General features: G+C 46.7%; 1 protein-coding gene across 2 annotated transcripts in view; it reads right to left on the bottom strand.

Moving 5' to 3' along the window:
• The window catches only part of PIK3CA (phosphatidylinositol-4,5-bisphosphate 3-kinase catalytic subunit alpha), a 242,171-nt gene that overhangs the window by 111,582 nt on the left and 107,985 nt on the right, over positions 1 to 22,604 (bottom strand). For both annotated transcript variants that reach the window (XM_073626255.1, XM_073626254.1), the window contains one exon: positions 9,822 to 9,903. In XM_073626255.1, coding sequence (XP_073482356.1) covers positions 9,822 to 9,903 — 82 coding nt within the window. The remainder of the gene's footprint in view (positions 1 to 9,821; positions 9,904 to 22,604) is intronic.

The raw sequence follows: 22,604 nt of genomic DNA, 5'->3' as shown, positions 1-22,604 counted from the left end.
TTCGCTGATAGCTTGACCGACTCGGAAGATGCGTCTGCCATATAGCCTGCTGCTTTATGCAGCATGGGAAGGGAATCAAAAATTTCCTTCCTGGAGGTGCCACTTTCCAAATGACCTTGTAATTGGTCCAGCCAGACCTCCAAATTACAAGCCACTATTGTAGCCATTGCGGGTTTTAGATTTGTCATGGCTACTTCCCATGACCTTTTCAGCAGTACCTCCATCCTCTTGTCCATGGGTTCCCTAAGGACACCCATGTCCTCAAAGGCGAGGTCTGTTGATTTGGGGCACTGAGAAAAGGCTGCGTCCACTTTGGGCACCTCATTCCAAACACAGGTGGAATCCTGACTGAAAGGTAATTTCCTCTTCAAACTTGGGAAAAAGCAATTTTTTCTCCGGTTCCACCCACTCTTTTTGAACTGTGTACCAGAAATACCCTGTTTTGGTCATCTTTCACGGTCTGATACATCTGGTCATGTAGGGACAAGGAGACCTGCTCTTCTTTAATCTCAAGCGTCTCGTAGATCACCCCCAATAAACACATCAACCTCCTCGAGTGAGAGCCTGTATCTGGGTGAACTTACCCCTTGGCTCGGAATATCTTTGGATGATGCTGCCTCACTTGGGTCATCCAAAGAATCTGATTCCTCTCCCCCTGATTCGTCTCCCACCTCTGGGGCTGAAGTGGGGGGGGGGGGGGAATCTGTGGCTGGTTGTTTTGGGGTTTCAAGGTTTGCCAGCATTGACTTAATGGCCTTCATTTCTTTCTGAACACCAGAAATCAATTCCTTGCAAACCAATTTGTCAATACAGGGTTTACAGAGGGGCTTGTTCCACCCTTCCTTAAATTTTTTCGTACATGACGGACACCTCTTCTTCCCCCCTGACCTCTCCGGTTCTTTGGGCAGGGCCTAAGACAAGAGAAGAAGAGAAGGAGGCAAAGGAAGGGAAAAAAAACAAAGACAAGCTACCGTCAGCAAAAAACCTTAGCAATCTATGGGTGTCCTTCACCAACACCTATGTGCACCCCCACCAGCCGCTGACGGGATTCACAAGACTCTTTAGTCCAGATCCTGTCTAAAAAGGGGGGGGGGGGGGGGCGACGACAAACAAAACAGTCTACATAAGAGTCCATCACTCCCCCCCCAGCCCCGTAGGTCCAAAGCACCCCTGTGTCAGCCTACCTGAGCTGGGTCGGCGCCACGGCCACCTGGTTCAGCTGCATTCATGCTGTCTGTTTCTTGCATCGTCAAGTAGACAGTGCTGTGGTGTAGACTGTCCCATCCTGTGGCTGGAGTTTTTCAAATAAACCGCCCTGGCTCCGTCATCCACGCTCGCTGCGTGAGCCGGAACCGGGAGTGGTGCGCGGGAAGTCCTCACCCTTCTCCTGCGCTCCATAGGCCGGAACTCGAGGCCTATGCCCGCCCCCCGTCTGACCCATGCCAGGACACGATAGCGTCCGTCAGCCATGCAAGGAACGTCAGCCCTCCCCCGGGCTATCGAGGAGGGCGACGCCGGCACCAGCTATGTTCAGCCTGACCGGGGGACCCAGATGCCTGCCACCTTAGACCTGCCAGGTACGCAGACCTCCCTCCCCTTCTCCCATAGGTAGCTCCCAGGCTCAGGGGAAAGAGCTCCTATCCAGCCTCCTCTTCCGGTAGAGGAAACACAAATACTGAGGAAGAGGGACGGAAGCCCCCATTAAAAGATCTGGTTATATATTTCCTGCCTCCGGAGGTGGAGCCTATCTCTCTAGTGCTGTCCTGGACAAAACTAGAGAAAAAAATCATTTAAGCCTAAAGATTACATAAAACCCTCAAATATTATACAGTTCCTGAAAGCAGACATCCTCAAGAATAAAATAGTGATAGTTCCAATTTTTTATGTCACTTGATATCGCAAAGGTCTAGGAAATGCAAAATTTCAGTAAAAATCCACACCAACGTGGATTTTAGGGAAAACGCAATAAACTATCCAAATTGTTGGTAAAATATAAAATGACAAGGTTGCACTGAGTAAATAGATACCCAAAATGTCAAACCATAAATTTGTGTGCGCCCGTAAAATGGCGTCAAACTTCAGTCCCCTTTATTTTCTATAGGGGATGCCTCAAAAGCCCCCTTATAGGTCATCAGTTTAGTGTTACGGAGGTGTTTGGTGCTAGAATTCTTGCGCTCACTCTGACGTGCGCAGGGATATGTAACGTGCATCGCAACTGACATTTTCATGCGTAGGTGCCCCCGACGCATGAGTTTACATTCAAATGTGCATATATGTGGGGTGGGGGGATTTTATGTGCTTGGGTTTGGCACCGGTACCGGGGGTCTGTGGAAGCAATCAGGCGGCAACACAGCCACCAAAATGCTTCCACCTGACAGGAAGCAGTTTGCACCCTCTGGTGTATGTTTTTACAGCATCTGGAAGATTACCCAGTCTGAGGAGGGCTGCATAGTCGAATCCATTACCTGCCACTGCCCCTTTTGGGAGTCTTTTGGATTGAGCGCTGGATGGTTTCTCATCTACTTGTCTTTTAATTACTACACTATATGTGGTTTTGATCTGGTTTCTTCTTTTCTGCTTCTGGTGTTCATAACAAGGCAAAAAAAAAATATTTTCAGGTATGACAATACAATGTTGTAGATCTTCCTGGAAGAGGCTTCCCTTGCTTTTAGGAATAACAGATTTAGAAACCCTTCTATTCTTTAGGAGCTGTGTTTCAACAGCCATGCAATTAAAGCCAAAGAGTACGAAGCAGGATAGCATAGGAGGGCCTTTAGATAGCAAATTAACTTCTTGGGAGAAGGCCTGGGGTTGTTTGCTAGAAGTCTGTCTAGAGTATGTCTGTGTACCAGGTTCTTCTGGGCCAGTTTGGTGCAATTAGGATCACGGCTTTCCTCTCTTGCTCTATTTTCTGGAGCAGATGGAGAATTTACACTAAAGGGAAATCGTAAAATTAACCTGAACTGAGACCAGGGTTTTTTTTAGGGCTTCTGAGGCTAGAGCCAGCGGATCCCTGGTTTTGGCTGCAAACATAGTAGTTTGTTGTTAATTCTGGAGGCTAGGATATCCAAATCTGGAATCTCCCATTTTGGCATATCAGATAGAGAACATATGAGTGAATGGCGGTTGTAATCTGCTTTCAAATTGTCCACTCCTGGTATTCGAACAGATCACTGGACAATGAGTTTCTCCATGAGATCATTCTGTTTGCTTCCTTCAAGGTAGCCAGACTCCTGGCGTCCCCTCGATGGTTGATGTAGGCCACAGCTGTGGCATTGTCTGACTGCACCCAGGTCAACTGGACTGCTAAGCTTCAAAATAATGGAGATCTTGTTTTCCCCCAGTAAACTTGTTTGAAAGTTAGGGACCGAACACTCCCTCCTAGCCTGAGTAACTTGTGTCTGTTGTGATAACTCTCCATAAGGAAGAAAGTTCTTCCCCCGCTGTTAGGGCTGGGGTGGTGACTAGGAATCAACTGATATTGTTTTTCCGGTGCCGATACGATACCAATACCACCTCTCCTGCCCATATTATTTGCCGATATTTTGTACTTTTAAAATTTTCAAAAATAACACATTTTATGCACAAATCTGGTATAAACTGAACATGTTAATGTTTATTAAAAATTAAACATTAAGGGCTCGTTCTTCACACCATACCTGCATGAATACTGATGGGAGAAAAACACACACAGATTTCAAAACTGACACCTGTCTGCAGTGCACCATGGTGTGATGAACGAGGTTTAAAAGTAAACAACTGGGAAAAATAAAGTGCTTGAAAAACAAAAACTTCTTAAATGGCTTCCCAAAATATAGAACAAGTATAATTGTTACTGCATTGCACTGCACTGATTAAATTTATATCACTACTGCAGTTCAAAAAGCTAGACAGTGGACAGGACACACTAATACTACACTTTCTTCAATACTCCCAGTTAGATAGAATATTATAGTGCAGAAAACATAACATTTCAGCATGTTCACCTGTTAAACGGGTTCTGTTTTTTTCATATATTGCTGCCACTTCACTGAAAACACGCTCACTTGGTACAAATGGAGGAGCAGAGAGGTATCTTTTAGCATGAGAGGCAAGTCTTTTGTAGCGTGCCTCATTTTCTTCCCACCACTGAAGAGGATCACCACTTCTTCTGTCAATTACTGGTTCCTTCAGATAGAGATGAAGTTCATCATCCAGGCTGATTATTGATGCACATTCAGAAGAATTCTCCGCATGAGGCCCCAATAACACACTTAATATGGCATCAATTCGACCACGATGCAGATTCTCTTCTGCTCATTGTCTTTTTTGACGTTTGTCTGTTTTTGCATCACCCTGCTCTTTCAGATTAGTAACATGCTTTTCCAAACTTGACCTTTCTGCAGAAACCTCCAACAGCTCATGTTGAACATCTTCTGTCAGCCATTGTTTTGCCTTGGCTAATACATCAGAGGAGAAAGCATGATTCTTGTATCGAGGATCCAAAAGACACGCAAGCACATTTTGATTCTCTTCATGCTTCTCAAAGCGTTTGGTGAGGCTGTCTCTTGAAGAAACATCTTCAGCACTCTCACACATGGGATGACAGCTATGACACCGATGAGTCGTAATGACTCACCTCTAGCGTCACTTCCTCTATGGGAGGAGGCCTCAATGACATTGGCTACACTGTCCCACTGATCAGCAGTAGGACAACTTGTCAGAACTATTGAAGTTAAAAAGAATGTCTAAGGCCCATACATATTATGTTATATATGGGCATGGGCATCTTGGAAGCCATATTGTTCATCTGTTAGAAGGTTAACCACTTAAAGACCAGGCCTCTTTTTCAGACTCGGTGTTTACAAGTTAAAACAAGTTTTTTTGCTAGAAAATTACTTAGAACCACCAAACATTATACATTTTTTTTCCAACACTCTAGAGAATAAAATGGTGGTCATTGCAATACTTTTTGTCACATCGTATTTGCGCAGCGGTCTTACAAGCGCACTTTTTTTTTGTAAAAAACTCAATTTTTGAATAAAAAAAAAAAAAAAAGACAACAGTAAAGTTAGCCCATTTTTTTTATACTGTGAAAGATAATGTTACGCCAAGTAAATTGATACCCAACATGTCACGCTTCAAAATTGCGCCCACTCGTGGAATGGTGTCAAACTTTTACCCTTAAAAATCTCCATAGGAGACGTTTTAAAAATTCTACAGGTTTCAAGTTTTGAGTTACAGAGGAAGTCTAGGGCTAGAATTATTGCTCTCGCGCTAACGATTACGGCGATACCTCACATGTGTGGTTTGACCACTGTTTTCATATGTGGGCGCTACTCACGTATGCGTTCACTTCTGTGCGCGAGCTCGAAGGGACGGGGCGCTTTAAAAAATATGTTTTCCTTATTTTACTTGATTTTATTTATTATTTTTTTTTTTTTTTTAAACAGTGAAAAAATATAATAAAAGGGTCACTTTTATTCCTATTACAAGGAATGTAAACATCCCTTGTAATAGAAAAAAAAGCACGACAGGTCCTGTTAAATATGAGATCTGGGGTCAAAAGGACCTCAGATCTCATATTTGGACTTAAATGCAATTAAAAAAACAAAAAACAAAACTGTCATTTGAAAAAACGACAACAGAAAAATGGCCCTTTAAGACATATGGGCGGAAGTGACATTTTGACGTCGCTTCTGCCCTGCTATAGTATGGAGATGGGTGGGGGCCATCTTCCCCTCACTCGTCTCCATACCCAGCCACATAGAGGTCCCAACCGGAGAGCAGCGGGAGGGGGGGTGGCCCCTCTCCCGCCGCAGAGACCACCATTATTGTAAACAGGACCGCCGGCTCTAAAGATGGATACCTCGGTTGTAGCAGCAGCTGCTGCCGTTACTGAGATATCCATCTTTAAAACTGCCGACGTATATGTACAGGAGACGGCCGACAAGTGGTTAATGTAAGTTCATTGCTTGTGAACAGAGTCTCTTACCAGAGATTTTCAAAAGCCTTATCGCGTATTCTTCCAGGTAGTAAATTGTGAGGATCCCAAACAACCAGACGAGACAAGAACTGGCCATTACTCAGTTACTCAGTTTTGTTACATTGATATTTTAAAACATCTTGTGGTTATTTCCTCATCTGTATTATCCACATTATTGAAATGTTGGATCCATATTCTTTGTTTGACACCAATTATATTTTGATATTATTTTGCACTGAATTTTAGTAAATAAATATATATATTTTTGCACACTTTTTGTACTCCTTTTGTCTTCAGGTTAGCGCGAATAAAAGAATTTGAGTTATTTTGTTGATTTGTGGAAAGAAGTGGGAATCTCCCTAATCATAGATCCATGCTTATTTTCATAAACATAAAACCGTTTAATATTTCAGTATAAACATTCTGACAAACTATAACCTCCATGTTCGCCTGAATAGATGCTCAGCGCTCGCTTCTGTTCCAGCATTCTTTGCAGCATGTGAAGTGTTGAATTCCAGAGTGTTGGAACAGCATGAACTGTTTTTGGGTAGGTCTGCCTGAATCCACCCCAGTCGCTGCTTGGCAAGGACTGAATGATGGAAATGGCCTGTGCACCGCTTCAGTATGCCAATTATATCTATCAAAGCTCTCTGGCTTGACAGTCCATTTACCACAAGTTGCAGGGTGTGTGCCATGCAACTGAGATCTGACACTTCAGCAAGCCTCATTACTTTCATCCTGTTTGCGCTGCTGTTACGAAGCACAAGCATCACTCAGGCTTTGTTTATTCCCCAATCTTCAAGCATGCCTAGAAACATTTCTCTAATGTACTCTCCAGTGTGGGATCCTTGCATCACCTTTGTATTCAACACCAATTGCCTTTTTGTCCATCCGCTGTCAATGAAGTGGAATGATGTAAGACTCATTAGTGACTCTGTAGGTCCTGACCAGCAGTCAGTCGTGAATGAGAGTGAGAGTTGCCAGCATGCTCTGGTTGCAGCATAGCCTTTACTTTCTCAACTACCTTTTGGTGAATCTTTCCCAGCATTTTGGTTTGATAATACTTTTCACTCTTCAGTGGGTACCTTGGCAGAGTCAGACACCATTATAAATGGCTGGTTATCTGTAACCATCTCTGATTGCTTTGTCCAGCTGTTGGAATCTTCCACCAGAATTTAGCCACTTAGCTTATTTCTGAAACATATATTTTATTGTTGTTTGGTGGGATTGTGGTATTTGTTTTCTCTGTACTTCATTATATAATTCAACATGATGAACTCTTAGATGGGCCCAAAGATTTGACGTATTTTGTGTTTTTGCAGTTGTTGAACCCATGCTCACATTGTGCATGTGTTGCACCCTGCTGTGGCTGGCTTGCTGGCACCCTGTTGTGGGTGGCTTGCCGTGGCTGGCTTGCTGCTGGCTGGCACCCTGCCCTGGCTCGCTTGCTGCTGGCTGGCACCCTGCCCTGGCTCGCTTGCTGCTGGCTGGCACCCTGCCCTGGCTCGCTTGCTGCTGGCTGGCACCCTGCCCTGGCTCGCTTGCTGCTGGCTGGCACCCTGCCCTGGCTCGCTTGCTGCTGGCTGGCACCCTGCCCTGGCTCGCTTGCTGCTGGCTGGCACCCTGCCCTGGCTCGCTTGCTGCTGGCTGGCACCCTGCCCTGGCTCGCTTGCTGCTGGCTGGCACCCTGCCCTGGCTCGCTTGCTGCTGGCTGGCACCCTGCCCTGGCTCGCTTGCTGCTGGCTGGCACCCTGCCCTGGCTCGCTTGCTGCTGGCTGGCACCCTGCCCTGGCTCGCTTGCTGCTGGCTGGCACCCTGCCCTGGCTCGCTTGCTGCTGGCTGGCACCCTGCCCTGGCTCGCTTGCTGCTGGCTGGCACCCTGCCCTGGCTCGCTTGCTGCTGGCTGGCACCCTGCCCTGGCTCGCTTGCTGCTGGCTGGCACCTTGCCCTGGCTCGCTTGCTGCTGGCTGGCACCCTGCCCTGGCTCGCTTGCTGCTGGCTGGCACCTTGCTGAAGGTGGGTGCTGGCTGGCACCCTGCTGTGGCTTGCTTGTCTGTCTGTTTAACAATTTTGTTCCTACATTACTCCATAGCTAGAAGATGCTCTATGTAGTTAGTCCCACTCTTCTTTATGTTTTAGCCACCATTCATCACATTTACTGTATTCTGCTGGAGCTAGACACAGTATAATTTTTTTTTTAACTTTCTGATGTTCATCTGTTGAACTGCTGCATGATCTGCACAAGTTTTTGGATTAAAGCTTTCTATTCTGCAAGATATCATTTGACTAGAGTCACTGTCTGCCAAGCTACTGAGACTACGTTAGGCTATCTCACCACAACTGCATCAGTTATAGACATCACACTTTCAGTGCTTAGATTGAAGAAACAGAGCAGACAAAAAAAAAAATTTAGCTACAGTCAAAAAATCATTATCTCTGGAATATACTGCGAGATGTGATGTGGGTATGCAGCAGGTTGGGACAGTGAAGCCACTGTCATACAAGTCTGTTAGCTAATCACAGCAGACTAGAGCCTATAAAATAGCAAAAATCCAGTGTGTTTTTTTCTAATAAGACTGTTATACATGTATACAGAAGATACTGTCTGCTTTACTACATGCCATTCTAATTTCTGCCTAGAATACCTTCTCAAACAAGTTAGAAGGAAAGCAGGTTATGCTACAGACAGAGCTAAGCAACTGATATATTTTTTAGAGACTGCCAATGAACGCTTTCATTGTCAGCACAATGTCACAGCAAAACATTACATTTTCTGTGGAAGCTGAAAACACAGCAAGAACCAGAGTTCCTTCCAAATAGGGTAAGCATATCCGGAAGGTGTACGCTGTAACCCTGGTGTAAACCCCCCCCCCCCCCCCCCCTGTATTGGATTCTCATGGCAAAAAGGTAGGAGGAAGCACCTGAGTACCTTATAAAGGCTCTAGGCAGAAGTGAAAGTGTGTGACCAGTGGTGTGGTGTAGCACCTGGGTGTCCACCTGAGACTGAGCTCTGAGTGGTTGAGTTTTAGCGCCAAGTTTGAAAAGGTGAATACATTCCAAACATAGCCCTGTTTTTACTGTAACGATCAGAGATAAAGGGTGATCCTGTCTTACCTGTCCACAATGCTGGACTTTACATAAAGTTAAGGTTTCATCCATCACAGTGGGAATACCCCCAAAAGGGTCTTCAGGAACAGAGTTGCATAGTGATGGATCACGGCTCTGGACCTGTATAGCACCCTGCGGCTAACTCAATGTGTTGCACCAAGGGTCAATGTGAGTGCCCATGCAGGATCCAGTGCCCGAAGCAACATTACAGGCTATCCTAACAGTAGGTCCAGGTAAGGCTCCCAAAAGGTTTTACCAATGTTGCGCTGATCCGTATACACTGCTTCTATGTTGGCATTAGAGGCCAGTGAGGTATGATTTATTTTCTAATTCTTCAAAGTAAAAGTAAACTAGTTAAGCCTTGGGGTGATTTTCTCCATAGAGGAGAAAAGGTCCATCACCTTCAGTCACCAGCACAAAACTGAGGACTTAAGATTGGGGAAGGGTTATAGGGGAGGCACCCAGGGGGCATGTCTTCTAAAGGTTTGCCAGTGTTCAGTCATCTGAAGGTACAAGTGCATACTGCATTGTATGAATACTTTGCCTGTGTTCTGTACTGTACAAGATATGTTTCTCATATAAAAGCATGTATGAAAGACACACACAAAAAAAAAAAAAAAAAAAAATCGCTGACCAATAACCAAATTTTTGATATGATAGCCGACAACCTACTTCAAATACACATACAGAAAGATACACAAATATCTGGTGCAACAAGATTATCATCATCATCATCTTTGTACTGTACCTGTGCAACATCATCTCTACAATTCCATTTCACAGCTAGAAGCAGCTTAGGGAGGATTTCAGGGGTATTCAGACAATAATGCCTGCAAAATTAAATAAGGAATAAGACAAAGGCATTAGATAAACCTAGAATAAGACATGAACACCTATTAAAGTAAACTGGTCAGCCATTCTACACATAAAAATTTTAGCTTTCTTCCTTCAGAAAACACCACAGAGGCCTGATTTCTCCGATACTTGGGCTCAACTTCGTCCAACTATCATCCTGCTTTCCAAAGGAATTGCCTCAGTGGCTGATAAAATAAATTCCCACTGGACAATCTGCCTGTTATTGTGTGTCACCAGCACTTAAAACAAGAGAGTGATGTGTAGGAAATATGCGGGGGGGGGGGGGGGGGGTTAGGTGGTGAATGAGCGTTTTAAACAAAACTTTAGGCAGACAAGGGAGAAACTTGTGAATTACATTGGATTCAGATTTTAAGCCTGAGCTCTCAAACTCTGAAGACAAATCAAAGCTTCCTTTATTACTACTGTAATGCAGTCAGGCTCAAACAATAAAATATAGGATTTTTTCGTCATATTTACCTGTAAAATTCTTTTGAGTATATCACGGGACACAGACCATAATAATGACTATATGGCTTATACGCCACCTATAGGTGAATGGACACTGGCAGATAGCCAAACAGGAAGTCCTCCCCTATACAACCCCACCTACACAGGAAGTACCGTATTTATCGGCGTATAACACACACTTTTTTCCCCCCTTAAAATCATGGGAAAATCGTGGGTGCGTGTTATACGCCGATACCCGCTAATTGTGAGCGATCGGCGGCGACAGCCGCCGACATTCACATAACACGGAAATACAGGTGTACAACAGCCTGAGCAGGAAGAAGGAAGCACTTATACTGCACTCAGCGGCTGCAGCCACGTGGTATAGCTGTGGGCCTACAGTTTATGATCACGCACATCTCGGGCATGCATGCTCCTATGTTCGATTTGACATAATTCGGAGGATTATGACCCAGTTCTTTGGCATCAATGTTGTTATGGTGATGGTAATAACAGATGTTGATGACAAGATAATCAAGAGGTCTAAAGAGTCTCAAACAGCACGGAGGTGGTAATTAGTGATAACATCCAGATGCAGATAAGGGAAACTTTACCATCAGCACAGAAGGAGGGATCTATGAACGAATAAGCAGAACGGGAGAAGGACACCCTACAGCAGCAGCCATCCTGAGGCACCCACTCTCTTGCCTAATACCCCTTTGAGGGTGACGGAATCCGGTGAGTGGGGGAGCACGGGGGGGGAGCACTTGAAGTCACCAGTTCCTGTATGCACAGAAGTCACCGAATATCACCCCCTGGATAGCTGGGAATGCATTATTAATCCTGACGCACCTAAATATTCCTTTTTTAAATAAGATTTTATTAAGAGTTTTTTCCTTGGTTTGGTTTTTCATTTCACAAATGCATCTTTTTGGACTTTTTACATGAATACTAAAGTTCGGACTTATGCTCCTATGGTTTTGCTCTTATGAATTGAGTCTATATGTAATCTAGCAATTATTAGTTTAATGTACCTTGTTTCATTTTTTGCACAGTGCACTTTTGTTACTATGGCCATGGGGATTATGAGGAGATCCCCACATGACTAATGGTAACCCCTAATTTTGCGGTATTTGATTGACACTTTTTGAACGTTGTAATAGAGGTGGAGCACTTTTTAATCAAATCTGCACAATTTGATATTTATTTAAGATACACAGAGGAGTCACACGTTCACGTTTAAGAAATATTTAAATATCTTTCTACGCTATTATAATTTTAGCACATATGTAGGGGTAAGTCATTCACAATAGTACCCCCCTTTTTTTTTTTTTTTGTTGTTTTTTGTTTCACATATATATGCATTATTTGAAAGGTTTGGGCAAATTTATTAGAGTAGGGCAGCGCCAATTTCCCCAGTCTCTTTTCCAGTACATCCAATTAACTCCTAATTAGGAATTAATTAAGGGAAGGCAGCAGCCCCGATAAAATCCTAAGCGCAGACTTCTAATCGATTAATAATGACTATATGGCTTATACGCCACCTATAAGTGAATGGACACTGGCAGATAGCCAAACAGGAAGTCCTCCCCTATACAACCCCACCTACACAGGAAGTACCGTATTTATCGGCGTATAACACACACTTTTTTTCCCCTTAAAATCATGGGAAAATCGTGGGTGCGTGTTATACGCCAATACCCGCTAATTGTGAGCGATCGGCGGCGACAGCCGCCGACATTCACATAGCGAGTAGTTTTAAATATGGCGCCGCGGAGTTCGGAGGGACTCGGCGAAGCTGAACGAGCGCCGCCGAAATCACAGAGCCGAGATACACATAGTCGAGTGTATTCGGCTCTTTCCGGCGCCGCTCACAGTCACGCCCAGTCCCGCCATTGGACCTGTGTTATGTCCATCATAGGGCGGGACTGGGCGGGACTGTGAGCGGCGCCGGAAAGAGCCGCATACACTCGACTATGTGTATCTTGGCGGCGTTCGTTCAGTTCCGCCGGCGCCGAGTCCCTCCGAACTCCGCGGCGCCATATTTAAAACACAAACTACTGTCGGCGGCGATCAAGCATGGACACTGGGGGCAAGGCTGCACTGACCACTGGGGCAAAGCTACACTGACAAGGCTGCACTGGGGCAAAGCTGCACTGACGCAAAGCTGCACTGACAAGGCTGCACTGACACTGAAAAGGCTGCAATGACACCAACAAGGCTGCAGATGAACACTGATGAGACTGCATTGATGGGCATTTAAATGTACGTTTTTTTTTTCTTAAACTTCCCTCCTAAAAGTTTTTTTCCTTAAAATTCTCTCCTAAACTTGGGGTGCATGTTATACGCCGGCGCGTGTTATACGCCGATAAATACGGTACTTCAGTTTTGTAGCAAAGCAATGAATATCCCAAAATAGATGGGAGGGACCTCTGTGTCTCGTGATGTACTCAAAGAAAAGGATTTTAAAGGTAATCCTATTTCCTTTATCATACAACAGAGGACACAGAGCAACCATAATATGGGATGTCCTAAAGCAGGGGTCTCAAACGCAAATTGCCTGAGGGCCACATGACAAGTTTTCATATCCCATCGGGGCCGCATGCAAACTTTTAAAACCTCAAAAGCAATAAACTATACCAGCAATAATATACTATACTATACCCAGCACTGGTGTCAGCAAACGCATTATTAACCCCCCGCACTGGTGTCAGCAAACGCATTATTAACCCAGCATTGGTGTCAGCAAACGCATTATTAACCCCCTGCATTAAGCTCCCCCCCCCCCCCCCCCCCCACACACACACACACACACACACACACACACACACACACACACACACACACACACCCACACACACACCCACACAGCACAAATAGCCCCACACAGCACAAATAGCCCCACACAGCACAAATAGCCCCACACAGCACAAATAGCCCCACACTCCATAAAATACCCCCCACACTACACAATTACCCCCAACACTGCACAAATTTCTACCCCAGTCACCCCACTAAGGACTTTGCCTCAGTGTGATGGCTCACTCACCTCTCCTGGCAGTCAGGATCATCTGCCTCCCGAGTCCTCTCCTCCTGGCTTCCCTACAGGCCTAGTGACAGGGGACCAGAGAACACAATCTCCCGCCCTGAGGTGGCAGCAGGACCCTGGTTTGGGGCTCTGGTCGATCGTCAATCCCTAGGTGGGTGGATCGATGAGCGGATCCCTCCTCCGCCACTTCCTCTGCTCTGTTCTCTCACTGGTCTGCAGCAGCGTGCAGCGGAGAGGACAGAAGAGATGGAGAGGTAAAGCTCTTTGGCGCCTCCCCCTCTGCGGTGCCTGGGTGCAGTTCAAAAAGACGTCCTGGACAGAGGTCGACCGATATGGGTTTTTCTCTGGCCGATGCCGATATTTAGAAATCGGGGTGGCCAATATATGATGCCAATTTTTGTGGCCAATATTTTAGGCCGACTAAAAAAAAAAAAAAAAAAAAAAAAAAACACCTCACCCACTCCACTCCTCCCTGCTTGCTCCTGTCACTCTACCACACACTTGATGTCCTCAGTACAGATGGCACTGGTTGGCTGTGGCAGGTGGCACTGGTTGGCTTAGGCAGGTGGCACTGTCTGTCCCTGGCAGGTGGCACCGTTTGGCAGGTGGCACTGACAGATGGCAGCGATTGGCAATGGCACCGATTGGCAGTGGCACTGGAAGGTGGCACTGGCAGGCATTGGCAAGTGGCACTGGTTTGGAACTGGCAGGTGGCACTATTGGCACTGGCAGGTGGCACTATTGGCACTGGCAGGCACTGGAAGGTGGCACTGGCAGGCATTGGCAGGTGGCACTGGTTTGGAACTGGCAGGTGGCACTGGTTTAGAACTGGCAGGTGGCACTGGTTTAGAACTGGCAGGTGGCACTGATTGGCATTGCACTGGCAGGTGGCGGCAGGTGGCACTGGCAGGCACTGACTGGCGTGGCACTGACAGGTGGCGGAAGGTGGCACTGGCAGGTGGCATTGATTGGCAGGGGCACTGGTTGGCAGTGGCACATACACGTAGCGGCCCGCCTAGATCCCATTGGCTGGTGTTTGAAATTGGCCGGGTTCCCGCCCACCCCCATCAACCTCAAATCTGACAGATCCCTCTGTCTCTCCTCCTGTTACGTGTCAGTTTCACACAAGCATCAAGCGCCAAGTGTGGAGAAGGGAGGAGGAACGGCGGCCAGTGCTATATATCGGCCTAATGGCCAAATATCGGTCGACCTCTAGTCCTGGATTGGCCCTACCTGCGGGCCATTTTTATCCGGCCCGCGGGCCGGTACTTTGAGACCCCTGTCCTAAAGCAATGCACTTGAGGGGAGGGAGACACAATCACAGAAACTGCAACCTGAGAAGGACTTCTGCCGCCAAAACATACTGTGGCCAAAGCAGTATCCTCCGTGGCTTTGATATCCATCTAGTAAAATTCTGTGAATGTATGAACAAAAGCCCATGTATTGGCCTTAAAATCCTGAGCCACTGACTCGTGATGGCGGATGGCCCAAGATGCCCCCACACATCTGGTAGCGAGCACTTTTATCAAATAAAGGGGTGAGAGGCCTTGCCCTTTCAAGCTGTAGGCTCAAATAATTAACTGGCGAATCAAATGAAAATAGTTAACTTGGATGCCTCCTGCCCATCCTGAGCTCTACCGGCAGCCCAAACCAGGATTCTTGACCTGCGCTGACAATTCAAGTAATTCTGACTGCCTGAAATACCTCCAGAGTATGCAGTGATCTTTACTCCTGCCAACTGAAGATCAGAAAATAAGGCAAGACATTGTTTTGATTCAAATGAAAACTAGATACCACTCTAGGCAAAAAAATGGATGAGGACGAAACATCACCTTATTATGCGAGACCAAGAATGGCTCCTTGCATGAAAGAGCCGCCAACTCTGACACTCCACCTAGTGAAGCAATAGCCACCTTCCGAGATATAGGACCAACAGAATCTCCCGATTGGTTCAAAAAGTGGCCTCTGCAAGGACAGACAAGATCAAATTCAAGTTCCAAGGACACAAGAGTGGCCTGACAGGTGGGACTGACTACGGTACACGTGGCATGAAGTATGAATCAAGAAGTGAGAAACAGTCCCTGTAAAAAAAAAAAAATGATAGGAATGAACGCTGACCCTTAATGGTACTTAAGGCCAATCTCCTTTCCCCTACCGACTGGGGAAAGAAAAAGAATCTCCCACTCACATTTCTGTGGGTGCCACTTCCTGGCTTCACCCCAGGCAAAAAAATATTTCCAAGTCCTGTAATTGAAGTTCCCCGAAGCTGTCTTCCAGGGGCTCAACAGTGCTGAGATACAGAATTCAATACCATTAGGTCCCACTGGACTGGGAGTGTCCAAGAAGCGACCCCCGCAAGACTCGCTATGTCAGTGTACCAAGCCCTACTGGGCTAATTCGGGTAACATTATCAGTGTTACCCCCTTCCGGATCCTTCGCAAAAGATGTGGCAGAAGTCGAAACAGAGGGAAAGCGTCAAATAAGGAAGAACTGGTCCCTAAGGTGTTACCAGTGCATATACCCCCCCTTGCCAGTGGGACCCTCGTCCCAGACACAACCTGTCCCAACTTGTTGTGCAACTTGGAATCTAGTAGATTCACCTGCAGAGTTCCCCCTGCCACTATTCTATATCTGGAATATGCACGGACGATAGAGACAGCCCTTGTGCTGTCCTAGACAGAATGTGGTTCAACTTCCTGAGCCGCATGACTCCTGGTGCCACCCTGGTGGTTGATATATATGCCCCTGCAGAGGTTTTTCCGGATAGAACCTACAACTGGTTTGTACCATAATCCAGAGCAAGGAGTACTGGCCAAAAGCTTCAAGATATTTATGGGCAGTATACTCTCCTGTGGAGACCAAGTCCACTGAACTGTAGCCACCCTCAAACCAAATGGAAAAACTGACATCAGTGGTTATTATCTTCCAATACCTGAAAGGAAGAATTCAACCTTTCTAGATTCTGAACCATTAACCACCAATCTTTAGCTGTGCAACACCCCGGGAACAGAGCCCTCCAGCAATCCAATGACTTGATCTTAAAGTTCCCGACAGAGAATGATCCTTTACCAAGACCTGGAGTAGGACTGTACATAAGGAATGTGCTTCGACCTAAATACAGCTTCCTACTGCAAAATGTATCGAAGGAAAATCTGGACCAACTGCTTCCCGAGCAAAGGTTATTGAGGTATACTGAGATTGACACCCCCTGCGTCTTTAGCAAGTCCAGCACCGGAGCTAGGAGCTTTGTGAAGCTCAGAAGCTGTGGCCAGCCCGAAGGATGGTCACAAAAAAGAAAACAGACCAATTTCCACTGCAATTACAGAAACCTTTGATGAGGCTATAAACAACCCGACACATGAAGCTGTGCATTTCCTGATGATTATGGGCCCCGCAATCTACCTCTTGCAGAGAGGTCATCACTGAACAGACCGAGCCTGAAACAGAAGGATGCCCAGTGGATTGAGATCTTAAGATAGACCTCATGTCCCAATTCAGTTTTGAAGCTGCTGCCATTTAATTGTTTGACAATAATGAGCCCATAACTTTTGCTCCAAGACACAACACAAGGTAAAGACTGACCCGACTAAGGAAGGAGCGAACCACCTCAGAGATTGCTTCAAAATCTTATGGTCTGAGATGCTCTCAAAACACAGCAATCTCAGATGCCTCCCTCATTTAGGAGGAAAACCTGGGCAGTCTCCCATCCAAGTACTAACTAGGCTAGATCCTAGATCAGGCGCCACAGTGGCTCAGATCACCCTGATGCCATTGGTCCAACAGCAGACGTGAACATTGCCAGACCACTGAACCGGAGGTTGGTGTACCTGCCTCACCCTTCTAAGTAATTTAGCTAGTCTAACAGATACATAATAAAGTGACTGTATTAGACAAACTAATATGCAGTTCCACAAGGATGCAGGCCTAGACAATGATGGTCTACCACTATACAACCCCGTAGGTAAGTAAGCAGGTACCCAGATATGCAAACATGCAGGTATACAAGTATTCTTGCCATTCATGCATCTATGTATGCAGCTCAAGGCAATAAGCAGATATGTATGTATCTGTAGACAAATAAGCACATATGTATGTATCCCTAGGCAAATAGGCACATATGTATATAGTCCTAGGCAAAAAAAATTGACAGTTACTTACCGATAACTGTTTTTCTAGGATATCTTCCAGGACGGCATAACCTGAGAGATGACTGGTCCACCTGACAGGAAACACAATCAACATACAAGGTTAAAAGGCCCCTCCCTTCCCCCTGCACCTCAGTTCTCCCAAAGTAATAGGTTATCCGGGTGACAGAGAGAAACTCTTCCCGTAGTACTTATATTAAAACATGGGTGGGAAGTAGGCCTGCCGTCCTGGAAGATATCCTAGAAAAACAGTTATCGGTAAGTAACTGTCAATTTTCTCTAGTCATCTTCCAGGACGGCATAACCTGAGAGGATGGACAAGGAGTTCAAGGCCTACCTCAGGGCAGGACCACCGCTTGTAGCACCTTCCTTCCAAATGTCAGATCCTGGGGCGACAGCAGTTCCACTCTATAGTGTTTCAAAAAGGTATCCTGCTTCGCCCAAGTGGCTGTGCGACAGACCTGTTCTATCGAGGCCCCAGCTCTCTCTGCCCAAGAGGCCGCCAAGGATCTTGTTGAGTGGGCCTTAAGGTTCCCTGGTACTGGGGAACCGGTCTGCTCATAGGCCAATGTTATTGTCTGCCTAATCCACCTAGCCACAGTAGATTTAGACGCCTGCCCTCCCTTTCTAGGGCCGCTAAATAAAACTAAAAGATGATTCGACTTTCTGTAGTCCTTTACTCTATCTAGATATGTCAATAAACATTTCCTGACATCTAATAAATTAAATTTCCTCTCCTTCTCATTTTTAGGATTATCACAGAAGGAGGGTAAAGTGATCTCCTGAGATCTATTAAACTTAGATGCGACCTTGGGAAGATATAGTGGGTCCTGTCTAAGAACCACTCTATCCTCCAGAATCAACAAAAAAGGCTCCTTAACTGACAGGGCCTGTAGGTCGCTCACCCTTCTGGCCGTGGTTATGGCCAACAGAAACGCTAACTTAAGAGTCAAAAACTTAACTGAAATCTCTTGCGCTGGTTCGAAGGGCGCTTTCGTCAGCGCCTCCAAAACCAGAGATAAATTCCATGGAGGAAATACATTCATTCTGACAGGGGTTACCCTCTCCCTTGCCAGAAGAAATCTCTTAATCAGAGGTTCTAGTGCGAGCCTCTGATCCAAAAATACAGATAACGCTGCTATCTGTATTCTCAAGGTGTTCGGGGAAATCCCCTGATCCACCCCTGCTTGCAAAAATTCCAGTACCACTGGTACTGAAGGGTAAGACACCTCCTTATCACGGCACCACTGTGAGAAGCAATTCCACACCTTGGAGTAGATCCTCCTGGTGACCAGCTTCCTGCTGCCCAAGAGGGTCTCAATTACCCTATCAGAGCACCCCTTACCCCTAAGGATCTCCTCCTCAAGAACCATGCCGTCAGTTTGAGGAATCCCGGGTCGGGGTGGAGGACTGGCCCCTGTAGGAGAAGATCTCGTCTGATTGGAAGACAGAGCGGAGGAGAAATTGACCACTTTTTCAGAGTGACAAACCAGGTCCTTTTTGGCCACCATGGGGCTATAAGGATCAGTCCGCAATCTGAGCGGGCCAATTTTTGTAAGACCCGTGGTATTAAGACTAGTGGGGGAAAAGCGTATGCTAGATGGAAGTCCCAGTCCTGAGACAGAGCGTCCACTCCCTGGGATCCCCCTTCTCTGTTGAGAGAGAAAAAACGATCCACTTTTTTGTTCCCTCTGTGGGCAAAAAGATCTATATCCGGAGTCCCGAACATCTGACTTATCTGGAGAAAGACCTCCTGATTTAACTCCCATTCCCCTTGAAGGATGGGTTGCCGGCTTAAGAAGTCTGCTACCACATTGGCGGTTCCTCTTATGTGAACCGCCGATATGGACTGAAGATTCTCTTCGGCCCAGTTTAGGATGTTCAGGACTAGACTCAGTAGTTTCCTGGATCTGGTGCCCCCCTGACGATTCAGGTAAGAGACCGTTGTCACATTGTCTGACAGGACTTGGATCTCCAAGCCCTGAATCCTGTCTCCAAAGGATACTAACGCCTGGCCCACCGCCAAGAGTTCTCTGTGGTTGGAGGATGCCCCTGCCTGAGAAGGCGTCCAGGCCCCCTGTGCCTGGATGTCCCCCAGGTGAGCGCCCCAACCCCAAGCGCTTGCATCGGTAGTGATTCTTGTGGGATTCCACTGGTCCCAGGGTAAACCCACCCTGAGCTTGTCCTGATCCAGCCACCAATCTAGGGAGGTCCTTACTCTTGTTGGAATAGACACCCTTGCATCCAATGACTCTCTCCTTTTGTCCCAGGAGGACAAAAGGAAGAACTGCAGCTCCCTGGAGTGGAGCTGAGCCCAAGGAACCGCTGGAATACACAAGGTCATTAGACCTAGGACCCTCATGATATGCCTGCGAGAGCACTCCCTGGTTTCTTTTAAAGAGGATACTGCTGTAACCACCTTTAAGCGTTTTTCCTCTGGAAGAAACAGCTTCTGAACCTCTGTATCCACCAGATATCCCAGGAACACTTTTATTTGGGATGGTGCCAGAGAAGATTTCTCTCTGTTTACTATCCAGCCCAAGGACTCCAGAGTGAAAATCACTCTGCCTACGTCTATCTCCACCTGCTCTAGGGATTGCCCGTATACCAAAAGGTCGTCTAGGTAGGGTATAAGGGACACCCCCTGTAGGTGTAGGTAAGCTACAACCTCTGCCAGGACCTTTGTGAAGATCCTTGGGCTTGCAGCTAATCCAAAGGGAAGAGCTCGGAATTGCCAATGCTGAATCCCTTCGCTCGTAAGGACTGCGAATCTCAGCAGGGACTGGTGTTTCCTGGTGATCGGGATATGAAGGTAAGCATCCCTTAGATCTATCGTGGCTAAGAACGCACCTCTTAATAGGTGCCTGCGCACCGTGTATATACTCTCCATCCGGAAGCTCTTTTGTCGCAAAAACCTGTTCAACTTCCTGAGATTTAATATCAGGCGAAATTTCCCTGACGGTTTTTGAACGACAAATACATGGGAATAAAACCCTTGGTAAAGCTCTTCCGGTGGAACGGGGATGATCACCTCCTGGAACACCAATCCCTGCAAGCTGTCCAACAGCCCTGCAGCTTTTGAAGTTTCCTTGGGGAGACGGGTCAGAAAAAAGTTTTGAGGCAGAGGGGACAGAAACTCCAAACGATATCCCTCTATTACAATCTGCAAGATATAGGGGCTTTCGGAGATTCTCTTCCACTGAGGGACAAAGTGGGACAATCTCCCCCCTACCCTGATGCTGGCGTCACTTAGACTGCTTGGTGGCATCTTTAGGTCCAGAAAAGAGCAGACTACCTTTTTGTGCGCTCTTTCCCTTTCCCCACCTCCTATTCGCATCCTTTTTTCCTTTGAATTGACCCTGGTTAACGGAGGGACGAAAAAACTTCCTGCCCCTTGCTCCTTTAGCTTTGACCGGGAACTTTTTTCCCTTTTCTGCTGACCTTGACAGCACCTGATCCAGGCCAGGTCCAAAGAGTTGTGAACCTTCAAAGGGCAAACCACATAGCCTTGATCTAGACATATGGTCCCCTTCCCATGATTTGACCCAGACTGCCCTTCTTGCGGAGTTAAGGAGGGCCGCAGATTTGGCTGTGTTCCTGACAGACTCCACAGCCGCATCTGCCAAATATGCCACAGCCTTACCTATTATTTCTAAGGAGTCTCTGATTTCTTTGGAATCACTGCCTTTAGAAACATGGTTAGAAAGTCTGCCTAACCATGCGTCCACGTTTCTTGCCACGCATGCTGATGCCAAAGCAGGAGCCATGGCAGCCGCATTGGAATCCCATGCTCTGCGCAAAAGCGCCTCCGCCCTCCTGTCCATTTGGTCTTTTAGGTTCCCTGAATCCTCAAAAGACAAGTCAGATTTTTTAGAAACCTGCGACAGGGCTGCGTCCAACTTAGGGGTTTTAAACCTTCTCTTCCAAGTTTTGAGTCTAAGAACCTTTCTTTCCGGGTCTTTCCACTCTCTCAAAATCACCTCCTTTAGAGCCTGATGAACTGGGAACACCCTGGACTGAGGCTTTCCCAAACCCCTGTACATCTTGTCCCGGGCCGACGCCTGAACCAGAGGTTCTGGGATATCCTCAGAGGCATAGATCGCCCTAAGTAACTGCCCCATGTCTTCCACGGGAAAGAGGTGGCTACTAGCTCTAGGACTGTCACTATCCTGGCTGTCAGCGTCTGTGTCTACACCTTCCTCTAATGAGTCCTCCTCTGACTCCTCAAACTCCTCAACTCCTGAAGTGACAGAGGAAGGGGGTCCTTGCAAGGTTTTCTGACCCCTGTCTGAAAAACCTCCCTGAGAGAAAGTGCCTTCTCTAGAGGACAGGATTTCTCTATCCTCCGCTTTAGGTGCTATAGCAGTCTTAATAGACTGGAGGGTAGAAAGCATCTCCGACTGTACCGCAAGGAAGTCCCTCATAACCTGTGAGGTTTCCTTACTAGACAGTTTTTTGTATGCACCTATAGCAAAAAGGTTTCCCATGGTCCTGTGGGAGCTTATCATTACAATTCCCACATCTTTTTGACCTGGGAGGGGGGGGATTTTTGCGCTTCATCTTGTGAGCCCCTTGAGCAGAGCTGCCAGGATCTAGGGAGACAAAAAAGACAAAGTCCAAACTTTAACCAGTTTCCTAAGACTTTCTGTCTGTGTCTCTCTCTCTCACCCCCCCCCCCCTATGGTGTAGGTAAGACCCTTCTTACTTCACCACAAAAAAACGAAAGAGGACTCACCACCACTGGCCTCTTCCTGGGCTAAGGTTGCAGCTGTTACCTCCTCTCCATCCATATCTGCTGCTTTGTGAGGTTTTCCGACCTCAAGAGAGGAGTATCGTGAGGCCTCCTGCTTTTCCCTGGAGCGCTGAGTGTCTTCTCCTATACACCGATGATCGGCACCATTTTGTTGGAGAGCCACTGTCTGAGGGAGGATTTTGGCCTCTAGTGTCTGAATCCGCCATTTTGGCATAGACCGGAAGTCGGAAGTTACAGCGCCCGGAACCGGAAATGCCGCCATCTTACTCCACCCTGGGAAGC

The sequence above is a fragment of the Aquarana catesbeiana genome, linkage group LG04 (assembly GCF_042186555.1).
Source record: "Aquarana catesbeiana isolate 2022-GZ linkage group LG04, ASM4218655v1, whole genome shotgun sequence".
Lineage (NCBI taxonomy): Eukaryota > Metazoa > Chordata > Amphibia > Anura > Ranidae > Aquarana > Aquarana catesbeiana.
The sequence above is the reverse complement of the archived record's forward strand: the minus strand, read 5'-3'. Positions and strand labels throughout refer to the sequence as shown.